At 33.3% G+C, this 15,592-nt stretch overlaps 1 protein-coding gene across 1 annotated transcript; it reads left to right on the top strand.

Annotated features, from left to right (window-relative positions):
• The first annotated feature begins 7,327 nt into the window (after positions 1–7,327).
• Positions 7,328–8,911, top strand: LOC105775819 (scopoletin 8-hydroxylase). The gene is made up of 3 exons (XM_012598335.2): positions 7,328–7,935; positions 8,033–8,381; positions 8,468–8,911. The coding sequence occupies exons 1-3, from the start codon at positions 7,436–7,438 to the stop codon at positions 8,717–8,719; spliced, it is 1,101 nt and encodes a 366-aa protein (XP_012453789.1). The 5' UTR covers positions 7,328–7,435; the 3' UTR covers positions 8,720–8,911.
• Positions 8,912–15,592: the final 6,681 nt, after the last annotated feature.

Here is a 15,592-nt window from a genome sequence, read left to right as displayed (position 1 = left end):
ACTCGGAGCTTATATTTTGTTGCTCCCTGCAACTATTTTGACCCAATAACCATGCCGGTCCATGTAATTTACGTTTCACCTCTACTTTATTAATTGAGTTCTTGCTGTTAAAGAGATTGATTAAATTAGTTACTCATTTTTTCTCAAACTTTTTTCTTCTTTTCTTTAATCTCTTCTTTCATCTTCTTGTCTTCTTTTCCTCCCGCAAACCCTAGCAGTTAATCTTTTTATTGTAGATGTTGCCGGATTCGAGTGGCCTTCCCTGTCAACACTGTCATTCGTCCCTTTTTCTCACTCTTGTTTTTCATTTCTTATTTCTCTTATGTTCTTTTTTATAAACCCCTGGCCGTCACACTTTTCTCCACCATCTTTGTTATCATCTGCTTAGGGTTAATTTAGATGAGCGGTCCGTTTAACTGTGTTTAGTGTAAAATAATATTAAATTTGTTTAACTGTGTTTAGTATAAAATAATATTAAATTTTATAGCGATACTGTAACCTAAGTTAAAAAAAAAAAGAAGTTAAACGCACCAGCTAGAGTAATCGACCATCCAAAGTGCCTTTAGTCTTTGTTGACAAAACGCACCAAAAGACTTCATATGTCCCATGTTCTTTTCTCTTTTGTTCTCCGAATAGTTTCTTCTTAAATGAATGTGAAACCCCTCAAATCTGTTGTTTAAATTGGAGCTTAGAACTCTCTCAATTTATACAAGCCACTGAAAGAGTTGGATGGCGGCTAGGTCGGGAAAGGTCACCTGAATCTGATGACAATAATAAAGACGGCTGCTAGGGTTTGTGGGAGGAAAAGAAGAGAAAAGGAAATTCCAACTTAGCATTCCATTACAATTTATTAGTAAATTCTTGTTTCATTAATCTTTTTAAACCGAATTAACAAAAAAAAATTAAGAGTGGTCAAAGTAAAAATAATCTACCTTAATAGCTTTCGTATTTAAACTTTAATTTTATATTTTAGGCTTAAAGTGTACAAAACCCTCAAATTTTTCAAATAAAATAATATGATTTTTTTTTTGCATTCAATTGGATACTTGAACTGTCAAAATGTATAAAAAGACATTTTGATTGTTAACTTTAATAGATGACTGTTAAAGTTAACTGCTTTTATTTTTCTAGTTAAAACCACTTTGTGTCATAGCCACAGCATGACATGTGGCAAAAAATTATAAAAATAAAAATCAATAAAATTTTAAAAATTTATTAAATTTTAATATAAAATATTTAAAATTATAAAATTGTAAAAAAAATTTATGACATGTAGTGGCTTTAACTAAAAAATTAGAGGCGATTAACTTTAACGGTCAAATGACCTTTTATATATTTTGAAAGTTCAAGTACCCAATTGATTTAAAACTCTTTTAAAAAATTTGTGGTTTTACATTCTTAAGCTTATATTTTAATATGATACATTTCTCTAATGTCAAACTCAGCTAAAATCTAATATCACTTGACATGTCAAGTGAATCAATCCTATATTGTCACATGACATTTTGATTGTCAAGTTCTTCTTTCCTTAATCATCTTCCTTAAAGTTCATGGTATTTCTAGTTGTTAAAAGGTTCTATTTTTTTCTTCCTTCATTTTCGATATTCTTTTCGAATTCACAATTCATCAGAGTAAAACCTTTGCATTAAAAATATAAATTTATAAGAACATAATTCAAAAATAAATATTTTTGAAACTAAATTAATTGATTGAGTCGAGAATTAAGTAATGCACCAGCTCGAAATAAGAGAAAAATTGTTTGAATCGAAAATCGGATTGAACCGTGAACTGCAAACCCGATGAACAATTAAAAGGATCAATTTTTATTTGTTTTGGGTTAAAAATTCCTAGCCCAACAAAAAAACCCTTCCTTTTTAGCCCAAATTCTTCATAAACCAGCCCAAACATTTAAATTTGGGTTCACCTAAAAGTGATAAAACAAATTGAAAAATGTAAAGGAAAAAATCTAAAATTTTTAAGATTAAATTGATAAAATATTTAAGTATTGAAAACTACATATACAATTATACTAATTAAAAAGGCCATGAAATTATTTTTGTTAATAATTTAACAGAGGGTGACTAAAATAAAATTTTTTAGTACAGTGAATAAAACAATAACACGCTAATAGTTGGGTGACAAATTGTATATGCTTTATCCTAATTTTTAATTTAAAAAATGAATATTGTAAAAATAGATGTTTTAAAAGTATTAGATTTGACGTTATTGAAACTTTTACATAAACTTTATTGTTTTTTTTTCCAATTTCATTTTATTTTTAGTTTTTTTAATTTTATTACTTTATTTTTATTTTAAATTTAGTTATATAAAATTTTATGTGTCGTTAAATAAATAATTTTAATAATGAAATGACATGATTAATATATTTAAATGTAATTAGAAGGTTTTAAATTTAAAGATGAATTTAAAATGAAAATGATAGGTTAGTAATGTATATGCAATTAACCAAGGTTTTGGAAAGGTAGCAAAGCAAGCTTCTAGCTTTAGAGCTCAATAAATGAGTTTTATTAGCTAATTAAACGAGCTCAATTGGAGAAAACGCATTAATATTGTACACTTTATTATTTTTCCAAACCTTAATTAAACGAATTTTAGAGTTGTCCATGGATTGGGTCATTCAATATGTTGAAATAATAGAAGGATTTGGACAAAAATATAAGGTCGAAAATGGGTTTGGGCAAAAAAAAAGGCTCGTTTATAAAATGGATCGGGTATTGGGTAAGATATTTGGGCCTGAACCTGGCCCGACCCGAAATTGCAATAAAAAATTTATGTTATTTTTTCCATGTTTTGCTGCTGTTTTTCCACTTTTTGCCATTTTTGGCTACCTTCTCACTATTATGTTATTACTATTTTGTTGTTAATGTTTAGATATTGTATAACACTTGTTTTATTGTTAATTTTGTTACTATTTTAGAGGCATTTGCTTGTTAAGTTGCACTTATCTCAGTGTTATTTAAGTATAAATACTTTTTTAAAATTTATTTTTAATTTATTAAGAAACATTTATTTTAATATTTTTAGTGTATTTGGTGTATTATATATATTTAAATTTTTTATATAAAAAATGACAAAGTAAAAAAAAAAATACAGATGGGTCGAGCTTAGGCAAAAATTTAAGCCCATTTTTTTGGGTCGGGCCTAAAATTTTATTAGAGCTCAATCTGACCCGACCCATGGATAACTCTAATTGGAATTTATTGTTTCTTTCGAAAGTTGCTCAAATTCTATAAATATGTTTCTATACTCTACTTGTAATTTTTCTCTAATTTTTAAATCAAAGGAAAAATATATGTTTGAATACACGTTATATATTTTCATTGCTATAATAATAAATATGTGAAGTGAGTTATTACTGAATCCGTTGTTAATATTTATATAGCCTTGATTTGAGATCTTGATAGCTATTCAATATAGCTTGAACTATTATTTAAATAATAAAATTTAAATTTATTTATAAAATATATAAATATTAATGTAATATTTTGATGAGATCAAATCGCATTTTTTTTAATTAAATCATTCATGAATTTCTTGTTGAAAAATCCATTTTGTTGATTTTTTTTTATAATGATTGCATAAGCAAGTCAAACAAAAATGGCAGGTAAAAAAAGAAAAGGAGTTCCCTTTGTCAAAAGGAACTTTGACTATCTTTAGAACCAAAATCTTCAAAACTCAACTGGTAGTTGCTACTCTTTTTAATTTTCTAATTGTTTTGGCCTAACTTTGATTGAAAAGGGCAATTGAAAATTGATCCCATTGTATTAATATGTATAATTTTCTTTTCAATTTTTAAAGGATGTAAAATACGAATTTACCTTTTTTCTTTTGATTAATTTATTTGATTCTTATGCATTTGGCAATGAGATTGGAGAATAAAACAAGTTTAATTCTAGCTTTCTGCTTTTCTTTTCCTTCATAGTATATATTCAATATTAACATCTTAGATGAGAAAACACAATATGAATATAATAAATTCAAACATAATTGATATTCTATGTTTAATTACATATCATATTTACTGGCTTGTGGCAATTTGAAGATCCTACAAAATTTGAAGCTCAAACCTTATCATGTGTTGATTTGTTAATACGAAATTTGGTGGAGTTGTGTGCGATTTAGTGTCACGAGCTGCTGGTAGACCTAGATGGAGGGTTTGGAGAGTTCGGTGATATTTGGGTATAGTTTCGGTGATTGAATAGAGTTTGATCCTTTTAAGAGAAAGGAGGAGCCTTATATAAAGAAGGGGTCAAGCATGAGTACTTCTAAACAAGTGTCCTACTATGGTAGAGTCATGAAGTGCTCTACTTGAATGTGATTGGATATAAAAGTAGGATGATGGGAGTAGCTCCTAAATGGACCCTTGACTTGACCTTCTGACGGCCCACATGGCAAGAGTGTGCGTGCCTTTAGGAAAATGATCCCTTGTGTGGGTGAGTTCTCTTGAGGGAGCAGCTCTTGAGCGAATCTTAACATGACCTTGAGATGGCCTATGTGACAAGTGTGTGCATGCCTTTAGTTGAGCAAGCCCTTCTACGGAAGAACCCTCCTTGGTCGAGTAATTCATCTAATCCAATGTCTTAGGTAATGTGTGAAAGAACAAACTCTATATTTGCAAGCAAACTTGAGTAGTGCCAAAAGCAGTGCTATAATCTAGTGCCAACTTCTTTAGGCATGAGTGAAGAATAAGGTAGAAAAACAAAAAAAACACACGATATGTCTACGAAGCCATGCCCAGAAAGATAATAAACAATCTTAGCAACTTATACAACAGGTGATTACAACCTTTAATACGCACTAGATTAGAGTCCTCACCTTTGTACCTTAGGAGTGCTTTCTTTAATGACTCATCATTGAAGACATCTATACTTGGAGTCTGAGTGGTATTAGAACAATTTAATCTCTATCATGTAGGTAGTGTTCTAAAGCTCGAAGGATTACTGACTTTGAACAATTTATAGATGCTTTGCTTAAAGAGGAAAGCTTGGATGGTGCAACTCCTTTTATGACCTAATATCAAAGGATCCCTAATTTGGCTAGGTGGCTTTTAGATGATGAGAGGTGGCCCATTCTAGGCTCCTTCAAACAACTATCCTATCGCAGTAGATCTGTGAAATGTTTTACTTGGATCTGATTAGGTATGGCTCGACTCTACCCTTATAGAGTCAATAGTAGGGTGATGGAAAACTTTATCAGACATATTCAAAGTAACTCCCAAGTAGACGTTGACATGATTTTATGATGGTCAATGTGGTGAGTGTGTGCTTGCCCTTAGCCTAGCAAGCTCTTGTGTGTTGAAGCCCTTCCTAAAGAGTAACTCCTGAGTGGACCTTGACATGACCTTGTGACAACCCAAGGCAAACGAGTCCCCTTTGGTTGAGCAATTATTTTTAAATTTATTCTAGCTCAAGTTCCACTACTTATTAACTCCCTCTAATTTAGTTCTATTGCTTAAATCTAAATTTGTTCTAATGCCTAGTCTGAAAATTTTACCATATTTGATGATTTATATTATATTAATATTTAGGTGACTAACGTAAATTCCATGGTTTACTAAGTTGATGAAGCCTTTAAGTGGGGTTGGCTTAACAAATTTGAAAAAAAGTATAACCAAAATATTCTAATAGTCTTTCTTTCCCCTGTGTCAAATTTGTTGATTTACACATTTCTTCTTGACCGGACCTCTTGGACTCCAATCGGTCATAAAAACAAATTTCACAATAGGGTGGTACTTTCCCCTAAATTAATTTTTTTATATTTAAAGTTTATAATTATTATTTATTAATAATATCATTTTTAAAATTCTAATCTTGAAATATATATAACATTTATTAATATAATTCATTAATTTTAATAAAATACTTGAAAGTGACATTAATTTTCAGTCAATTTTGTGTTAACTTTTGTATTTTCTTTTGTTGGTTCTTCAGCGGGGCACATGTATGGCGTGTTTCACTTTAATTTGTTAATGACGCTTACATGACGATTTGTTGGCATAAACAGATTGGTTTAATTTCAAACAAAAAGGTTCATTTTTTCAACTTTTCTTGTATAATTTTTTTTAACAACTTTTAGATAGTCTTTTCAATGTGAAAATAAGGTGGCAAAGTCTTGCTGGGTGCTCTCGTGGTTCTACTTCTTGTTAGTGCGTATGCTATTCGACATTCTAAACTGTTTTGATGATTAAAACAATGTAAAAAAAACAAAAGATAAAAAATATCATCATAATATTATTAATTCTCATTTAAAAAAATTTAAGAAAATTCATGTCAAAATTAATGTATAACTAAATTAAAATTAAGTTTTAAATATTTAATTTATATTTACATAAAGAAAATTATTGAAAAAGAAAAGAGTAAAATAGAAGAAAAAATATAATTATTATTAATAACATTTTTTGAAAGTAAACTAACAATTAATGTTGCATTAAAGTTTTCTTATTCTATATAAAATTATGTGTGGACTCTTAGTCTATATTTATTGTAATTTATGACTCGCCATGTACGGACTCTATATAAATTTATTTTAGTATAAATTTAAATATATTTTGATTATCAATCCGGTCATGTTTTATGGTGATTAATTCTAATTTTAATTATTTGAATGTATTTTTATAATAATTGTAATAGCTATGTATTTATAACTTTTAAAAAATACTTATATATATTAAATGAAAAACACATTAAGTTTACCACATGATAATATTAAAATATAATATAATTTAATATTAATTATAATTTATTAAAATTTTTAAATATAAAGATGATGGATAAAAATAAATATAATAAAATTAATGATAAGTAATGATGTGCTTTTATTTAAGATTCATTTAATCCATAAATTTTAGGGGTTATTGTATCCTTCACCAAACTTTTAAGTGGGTAAGTAGATATTTTTAAAACCAAAGGTAAGTGAATTTTTTATCAAATTTTAAGTGGGTTCGGATATTTTTCTAAATATTATCACAAAGGTGCTTTATATATAAAATTTCTAAATATTAATTTAAATTTATAAATGCATATAATCTGAAAATTGACATTAAGTGTATTATTTTTGACCCAGCTCTTAAATGAAATCTAGGCCAATTTGCCCACCCAAAATGACATTAAGAAAATAATTAAGAAAGAGTCATGGTCCACGACTCCACGCCTAAGCCCCACTTGGGTCCGACTAAGAATGCTATCCAAGTCTTAGGAAAATCGTAGCTTTTCCATTCAATCCATACAAGACTTCTTCAAATAGGATTAACTTTTTTAATTGTCTGCATTTTCCCATTATATTTCCCCATTACCTGAGAAATTTCAACCATTTCTCTTACTATATATATGGTGACCCTTCCTATTGTTATTTCCATTGCACTATCAATTTTCATTACCAAAATTGATTAACCTTCTCAATTGACACACACAAAAAAATGGCCCCAGGTTTAGACGATGGTAGCTCTCTTTTTAACTTCGTCGTTCGAGATGGAAATGGGGTCAAAGGAATGGTTGATTTAGGGTTATCGACGGTGCCGAAACCGTATGTTCAACCTCCAAAAGAGAGAATTGACAAGCGAATGGCAACTAGACATGAGGGAGCACCGATTGATCTCTCGAGGCTCGATGGACCCGACCATGATGAAGTGGTCAAGGAAATTGTCATGGCTGCTGAAACTCTCGGATTCTTCCAACTTGTGAACCATGGTGTGCCGGTTGATTTGCTTGAGTCGCTTAAGGATGCAGCGCATGACTTCTTTGGTCAACCATCGGAAAAGAAAGCAGTTTATCGGAAGGAAGTGAGTCCAAGCCCGTTGGTGAAGTATGGGACTAGCTTTGTCCCGGAGAAAGAGAAAGCATTGGAATGGAAGGATTATATTAGCATGATTTATACCAATGATGCTGAAGCTCTTCAACAATGGCCTAAAGAGTGCAGGTGAGAATTGCCTCATATAGAATTATTATTTGATATACAAATGGTGGAGTCCTATTACCATTAATTTTGATTTTTTCAACAAATTATGTTTATACAGGGAAGTGGCACTTGAATACTTGAAGACATCAATGACCATGGTGAGGAGATTGCTAGAAATTTTGATGGGAAATCTTGGGGTTGAACTAGATGACACAAAGATTGATGGACTCATAGGCATGAAAATGGTTAATATGAATTTTTATCCGACATGTCCTGATCCGGACCTCACAGTTGGTGTCGGACGTCATTCCGATATGGGTACTCTTACCATTTTACTACAAGATGGAATTGGTGGTTTATATGTTAAAGTTGCAGAAGAAATCGCTAACATTGGAAAGAAAGGAGAGTGGGTCGAGATCCCTCCGGTCCCTGGTGCTTTGGTCATTAACATCGGTGATGCATTACAGGTTGAAATCTAACATATCTTCTAAGTCTCTATTATTATATTTAATTACAAGGTTATTGATTTTTCTTTTTCATTTTCTTGTTTTAGATACTAAGCAACGGAAAGTACAAAAGCGCAGAACATAGAGTTCGCACAACGAATACGAAATCAAGAGTATCGGTACCAATATTTACATCACCAAGACCGAGTGAGAAAATTGCACCCCTTCCACAAGTCGTAGAAAAAGATGGAATGGCTTGTTATAGAGAGGTGATTTTTGGGGATTATATGAGAAACTTCTTTGGAAATGTTCATGACGGTAAGAAATCTCTTGAATTCGCACAAATTAATTATCCTTAGTATGCCAACGTGATACTATATATCGTTTTGATGTGTAATTACTTATGTAACCACTTATAATAAGATAGATGCATAATAATTTACTTTTTTTTTGTAAAAAAAGACAATATTTTTAAATAAGATGAATGATTAGGGATGCTGAAATTTGTGTTTTAAAAGTACCACATGGCTAATAATTTCAGCATTTGCCTACTAAGTGCTAATTGTGTCCATATATTTTGCTTAGTTCAAACTTCAATTTTTGTCATTTGTGCGCTTAGAAAAGTGGTTAAAACCTAACTTTTGAGCCTACACAAAAGCACTTAAAAAGTATACAATTTCATACAACTCAGTTCAAACCTCTTTATTAGAAGTTTACGGAAATTGAAAAGGAAATTAATAATATTGAACCTGCTAATACCCTTACTGGCAAAAAGAAAAAAAAGTATAATAAGTTATTTGCCCCTCCAATTTTACAAAAAAAATCATTTTAGCCCTCCATTTAATTTTTCTGTCTTTTTTAGCCTATGAACTTGCATTGTTTGTTAAATCACCCCAAAATGAATGAAAAAGTTAACATCTCTTTAACTTTATTGACGTGACATCCACATGGTAATCTACATGTGTTGACACCATTTTTTGGATGGAAAACGGGGTCGACTTGGGTTTTAAAAAATGAAACGAAAACGGGAGTCGCCACCAATCCTTTTTTATAAGGTGTGATTGGATCACCTCGAAAAGTGGTTGTTTTTAATAAAAGGTTTGATTTTATTAAAACAACAAGTTTGGTCCACGAAATTCAGAAAAACGGGTTTGGGAGTCGGTTACGCACGAGGAAGGATTAGCACCCTCGATACGCCCAAAATTGGTACCTAGTCGATTACTTAATGTCTTAGTGTCGAAAAATTAAAAACTTTAAAGAGATTTAAAATACGATCCTTAAAAAACTCGAATAGCATATATTAAAATTAAAAGAATATTTGGCAATTTGGTTAAACGAGAAATCGAAACCCAAAGACCTTAGGGCACGTTCTCGAATTTCCAAACGCAAAACATTGCCTTATTTTGAAATTTTTGAAAAGATATTTAACTATTTGGTTGAACGAGAAAAATCGACACCCAGCACCTTAGGGCATGTTTTCTCGAATTTCCAAAAGCTAAATATTGCCTCATTTAGAAAAATTTTCTTTTTTTTTTGAAATATGGTATTTATGTGCATAATGGAATAATAAATAAAGTAATGTGACTAAAAATAATATGAGCAAAAAACGAACAATAAATAAAAAAGAACAAATCCATCATGTATATACAACAACAAATAAATAAATAAATAAACTAAAACATAAAAAATGGACATATAAATAAATAAATAAATGAACATAAAGTAAAATAAAATAAAATAAAATAAAAGAAATAAAATAATAATAACAATAAAGGAAAATAGATAAAATCATAAAATATGAAAATATGTTTGTACATATAAGGAAATATATATGTATGTATATACATAAGATTATAAAAATATGAAAAATATATATATGTTGTAAAATTATTAGATATAAAAGTTTACGTAAGTATATATATGTATATTTATGAAAATGAAATATATATATATAAACATATATGCGGTATGTGAAAATACTATATAATAAAAATATATATGTACGGGCATAATACCTATATGTATATATATATATATATATGAAATAAAATTAAAACTAAAAAATAGTATAAAACTAATTAATATTATCACAATAATAACGAATAAATAAAAGAAAAATAAAACTAATAATAATAATAGTAATAATAATAGTAATAATATGAAATTCATTAAGAAAACAAACAAAATAACAAAAGGACTAAATTAAACATTAAAACAAGATTCGGGGCTCAAAACGCAAATAAACAAAAGCGGGGGGACTACTCGGAACATTCATAAAACATGGAGGGACTAGTAAAACAAATTGCCCTTCCATTAAAATGACGTAGTTCGGGTAAGGATTAAATTGAAAAAGCAAAATATTTCCGGGTAAAATTCAAAAGATCAAAAGAACCTAATTTTAAAAGCATTAAAAATCGGAAGGGCTAAACGTGCAATTAGCCCTTCCGCCAAAAACACGCGGATCCCCCTGGATCGGGTTGGGTCGACCAACAGGTCAAGTCAAACAGCGTCGTTTGGTGCTCGAGAGACCGCCTTAAAACGACATCGTTTTGGAAGCCTATTTAAACTAATTTTTTCAAAATTTTCATTCTTCTCTTCTTCTCGAAAAAAACCAAAAATTTCTCTCAAGTCTCTCTCCTTTTCCGGAAGCCGGTCAGGAGGTCCCCATCGATCATCACACCGTGGCCACGGTCGCGCAGTCACGGCGCCGCACAGCACGGCAAGGGAGACCAAAAGTTTCCCTTTTTCACGAATCACCTCTCCTCGGTGAGTTTCCTCTCTTTTTATTATTATTTATATTATATGTATATAAATAGATGAACAAAAAAGAAAAGTAAAATAAAAATGGTAAAATATGTAAAAACAAAAGGGCCTGAAATCACCTTTGATTTTTTGTTTCTTATTTCGTGAAAACGTTACAAAAGGAAAAGGAAAATAGAATAAAAACCCCTCTACAATGATTTTTCAATCGGTTTTGTACCGAAAATAATCCCCCCAACAGATCTGTTTGAATGGCTTTTAAATAGCCATTTTACAATTTTCTATTGTTTCTACTCTTGTTTTGTCCTTCTTTGCGTGATTTTCTTCTTTGCAGCAAGTGGGGTGATGGGACTGTGGCGAAGCGGCAAGTGGGCGAGTTGGTGGCGGTGGCGGGTGAGGCGACATACATAGGTGCGGCTGCTAGGGTTAGGAGATAGGGTTTTTCATGTTTTTTTGTTTTTAGGTATTGGGCTAGTTTTTTTTTCTGATTTGGGCTTGTATTTAGGTTGTTTGGGTTTAATTGGTTTTATTTTCTCTGGTGGGCCGGGCAAATTTGGGCTTCTACAGCTGCCCCTCTTTGCTCGTTATCGTGTAACGAGAATAGAGCAAAGACTAAGGAAGACCAATTTTGCCCGGTCTCGCTGAGTCTCAACTTATTCTGGTGCTCATCTTCTTCAAAAAGCCTTATTCCAGTCCACTGTGTTTTGCCGCTTCGATCCACTCCACTGCACTTCAGAAAGATCTGACTTGTAGCTTCAATCTTCTTCGCAACAACTTCAGGGGGACGATGTTTATGGTTCTAGTCTGCTCCACTGCAATATCAGGGAGATAAGACCTGTTGTCTTAATTTGCTCTACTGAGACCTCAGGGAGACAAGGTTTGATATGACGAGATCTAATTCGACCCTCTGCAACTTCAAAGGTATAGGATTTATCGTTTCAATCCGCATCACTGCAACTCCAGAGAAGTAGGATTAGTAGCTTCAATAATGTCTGACGCGATCCGCTCTTCTGCAACTTCAGAGAGATAAGATCCATCATTTTGACCCGCTCCACTGTAACTTCAGGGAGATAGGATTATGTCTTCGATCTGCTCCGCTGTAACCTCAGGGGGATAAGATCTGAAATTCTTCGGTCTACTCTACTATAACCTCAGGGAGATAAGACCTGGTGTGATCGCTTCATCGTAACCCGGAGAGATAAGATCCTTTATTTTAATCCGCTCACTTGTAACTCGGGGAGATAGGATTATGTCTTCGATCTGCTCCACCAGTAACCTCGTGGAGATAAGATCTCGAAAGTCTTCGGTTTACTCTCAGAACCTCGGGGAGATAAGACTGATGCGATCTACTCTCTGTAACCCGGAGAGATAAGATCCTCGTCTTCGATCGCTCCATTGTAACCTCAGGGAGATAAGATCTGAAAGTCTTCGGTCTACTCCACTGTAACCTCAGGGAGATAAGACCTGACGCGATCTACTCTACTGTAACTTCAGAGAGATAAGATCTTTCATTTTAATCCACTCCACTGTAATCTCAGGGAGATAAGATTACTAACTTCAATCTGCTCCGCTGTAATCTCAGGGAGATAAGATCTAAAATTCTTCAGCCAGCTCCACTCCAACCGAGAGAGGTAAGGTTCGTCTTCGACCTGCTTCGCTGTCAATGTAAGAAGGCAAGATCTGTTGTCTTCAACCAGCTCCATCACAACCGAGGGAGGCAAGGTTTGTGTCTTCGACCTGCTTCGCTGTCAATGTAGGAAGGCAAGATCTTTTGTCTTCAACCAGCTCCATCACAACCGAGAGAGACAAGGTTTGTGTCTTTGACCTGCTTCGCCGTCAATGCAGGAAGGCAAGATCTTTTGTCTTTAACCAGCTCCACTGCAACCAATGAAGGCAAGGCTTTGTTTTCAATCTGCTTTGCTGTTAACGCAGGAAGGCAAGATCTGCTATCTTCAACTAGCTCCACTGCAACCAATGAAGGCAAGGCTTTGTTTTCGATTTGCTTCGTTGTTAATGCAAGAAGGCAAGATATGCTATCTTTGACCAGCTCCACTGCAACCAATGAAGGCAAGGCTTTGTTTTCAATCTGTTTTGCTGTTAACGCAGGAAGGCAAGATCTGCTATCTTTAACCAGCTCCACTGCAACCAATGAAGGCAAGGCTTTTTCGATCTGCTTCGCTGTTAACGCAGGAAGGCCAGATATGCTATCTTTGACCAGCTCCACTGCAACCAATGAAGGCAAGGCTTTGTTTTCGATCTGCTTCGTTGTTAATGCAGGAAGGCAAGATCTGATTCTTTAACCAGCTCCACTGCAACCAATGAAAGCAAGGCTTTGTTTTCGATCTGCTTCGCTGTTAACGCAAGAAGGCAAAATCTGCTTCTTTAACCAGCTCCACTGCAACCAATGAAGGCAAGGCTTTTTCGATCTGCTTCGCTGTTAACGCAGGAAGGTAAGATCTTTCTTTAACCAGCTCCACTGCAACCAATGAAGGCAAGGCTTTTTCGATCTACTTCGCTGTTAATGCAGGAAGGCAAGATCTGCTTCTTTAACCAAATTTCATCAGAACCAATGAAGGCAAGGCTTTGTTTTCGATCGCTTCATTGCTTAACGCAGGAAGGCAAGATCTGCTTCTTCACTGATCTGTTCTCTAGGGAACATGACCTGTATGTTCTATTTTATGAACCTAATTGTGCCTAGTGATTAGGATGACATGATCAGAATGAATCAAACGCTCCTAACTAGACATGTGTGAACGGTGTTTGCATGAATGCAAAATTTTATTTTTTTGAGAATGATCCCACCGAGGTTGTCATTACTCGAAGTTTATTAAGACTTTGTGACTGACGTGCTACAACGTCTTCTCACTTGACCGACTTCTCCAAAGCATCACTTCAGTCAGATTGCCCCCACTGTGAAATCTACTAGGACACAAAATTTGTACCATCATTCTCCCACTGCAACCCAATAGTAGAAATATGTGGCTTTTCCTCAATCTTCTCCTATCACAATTCAAGGATACAGGACGCAAATCATTCTAATTCCTCACACCATTCCCAAGGTGTCATACTCATGTGCAAATAAATGATCTCTTCTCCGAGGTAAGCTCTTACTATTGCCTGATGATCATTGCTTGCTTGTTCATTTAAGCTTTGTCATTAACTCGTCATCTTATCATTTTGTTCAATCAATGCATTTGACAATGAAATCCAAAGAGAAAGTCTAAATTTAGACTATTCCTTCTCAAATCTCCAACCTTTAAATTTGGTGTGCTCTAAACGATAGTCCTGTTTCAGGTTCCTATATTATTTAGAAACTTTTCCGAGTAATATACAAAACTTCCTTTGTGAAAGTTTTATTAGTCCATTAACCATTATTCCAATGCAACATGTTTGCAGAAAATGGTCATAACAATGGATAAGAATAAAGTTGGTTCTGAGCATAGCTCGAAAGAACAAATTATCAAAATAGTAAAGAAGGATGACAAAGAAATTAATTGGGAATGTATATCTTGGAAAAGAAAAAAGTATTCCAAGAACAACAAATAATATGAGAATTGGGTGCCCCGGATATCGCAGCTTGAACTTCTCTGTACAAGCTTTCTGAAGACCATTTTGAGCTGGACATGCATTTAGGAGATCTACAGTGCTCTGTTGATGCCCTAAGGTGACGCCTATCCTTTCTTGTTGATCCAGGTATAGCAAGATCACCACATGCCCCAATATGATCAAAAGTCGAATCGCTCTGGTTGCCTCATGCCCTATTCTGAGCAAATATTTGAGCCACCCTTTTCGGGTTTTCAACTCAAATCCCCTTTGGCCTAAGGCGCCCTTTGCGGGTTTTCCCCTTAGCCTCTCCATTTTTCATTTTTTCATTTTTCATTGTCATTTACCTCTTTTTTTTTTGACTCAAAGTGCCATTTGCGGGTTTTCACCTTGGTCATTTCTCATTCTTTAAACGAAGTATTTCTTGATTGGATCCGAGTTTATAGGACTAGCAATCTCACTCAAGATCAGTGCTCTTCTGAAAAATGTCTTCTTTACAACGTAGGGACATTCTCGGTTTGGCATTCATTTCCCTCTAGAATCCTTTTGGAGAGGAATGATCTTTTTCGACATCCAACCCTCTCGTGGAATTCTCTGAGATGACACTGTTCATTATGGGCTCGTATCATTTGTTTCCGGTACATCCAACCTTGAAGAATAGCTTTTAACATTTTTCCTAGGTTTAACTGATCGCATCGCGATTGAATCCATTCTGCTTCATCCAATTCTAGCTCAACTAATACTCGGAGAGAAATGATTTCAATAGGTGAAACTACCTAAACCCCGCAAACCAAAGAGAAAGGTATTGCCCCGGTACAGATGTTCGACAAGCAATGAAGGAAAATAGTAATTTCTCATGCCAATCCTTGTAAGTCTCAGTCATTTTCCTTCAATTTTCGATGTTCAACTCTAGGCACTTCAGTGACGAA

This window comes from Gossypium raimondii, chromosome 1 (assembly GCF_025698545.1).
Source record: "Gossypium raimondii isolate GPD5lz chromosome 1, ASM2569854v1, whole genome shotgun sequence".
Classification (NCBI taxonomy): domain Eukaryota; kingdom Viridiplantae; phylum Streptophyta; class Magnoliopsida; order Malvales; family Malvaceae; genus Gossypium; species Gossypium raimondii.
The sequence above is the reverse complement of the archived record's forward strand: the minus strand, read 5'-3'. Positions and strand labels throughout refer to the sequence as shown.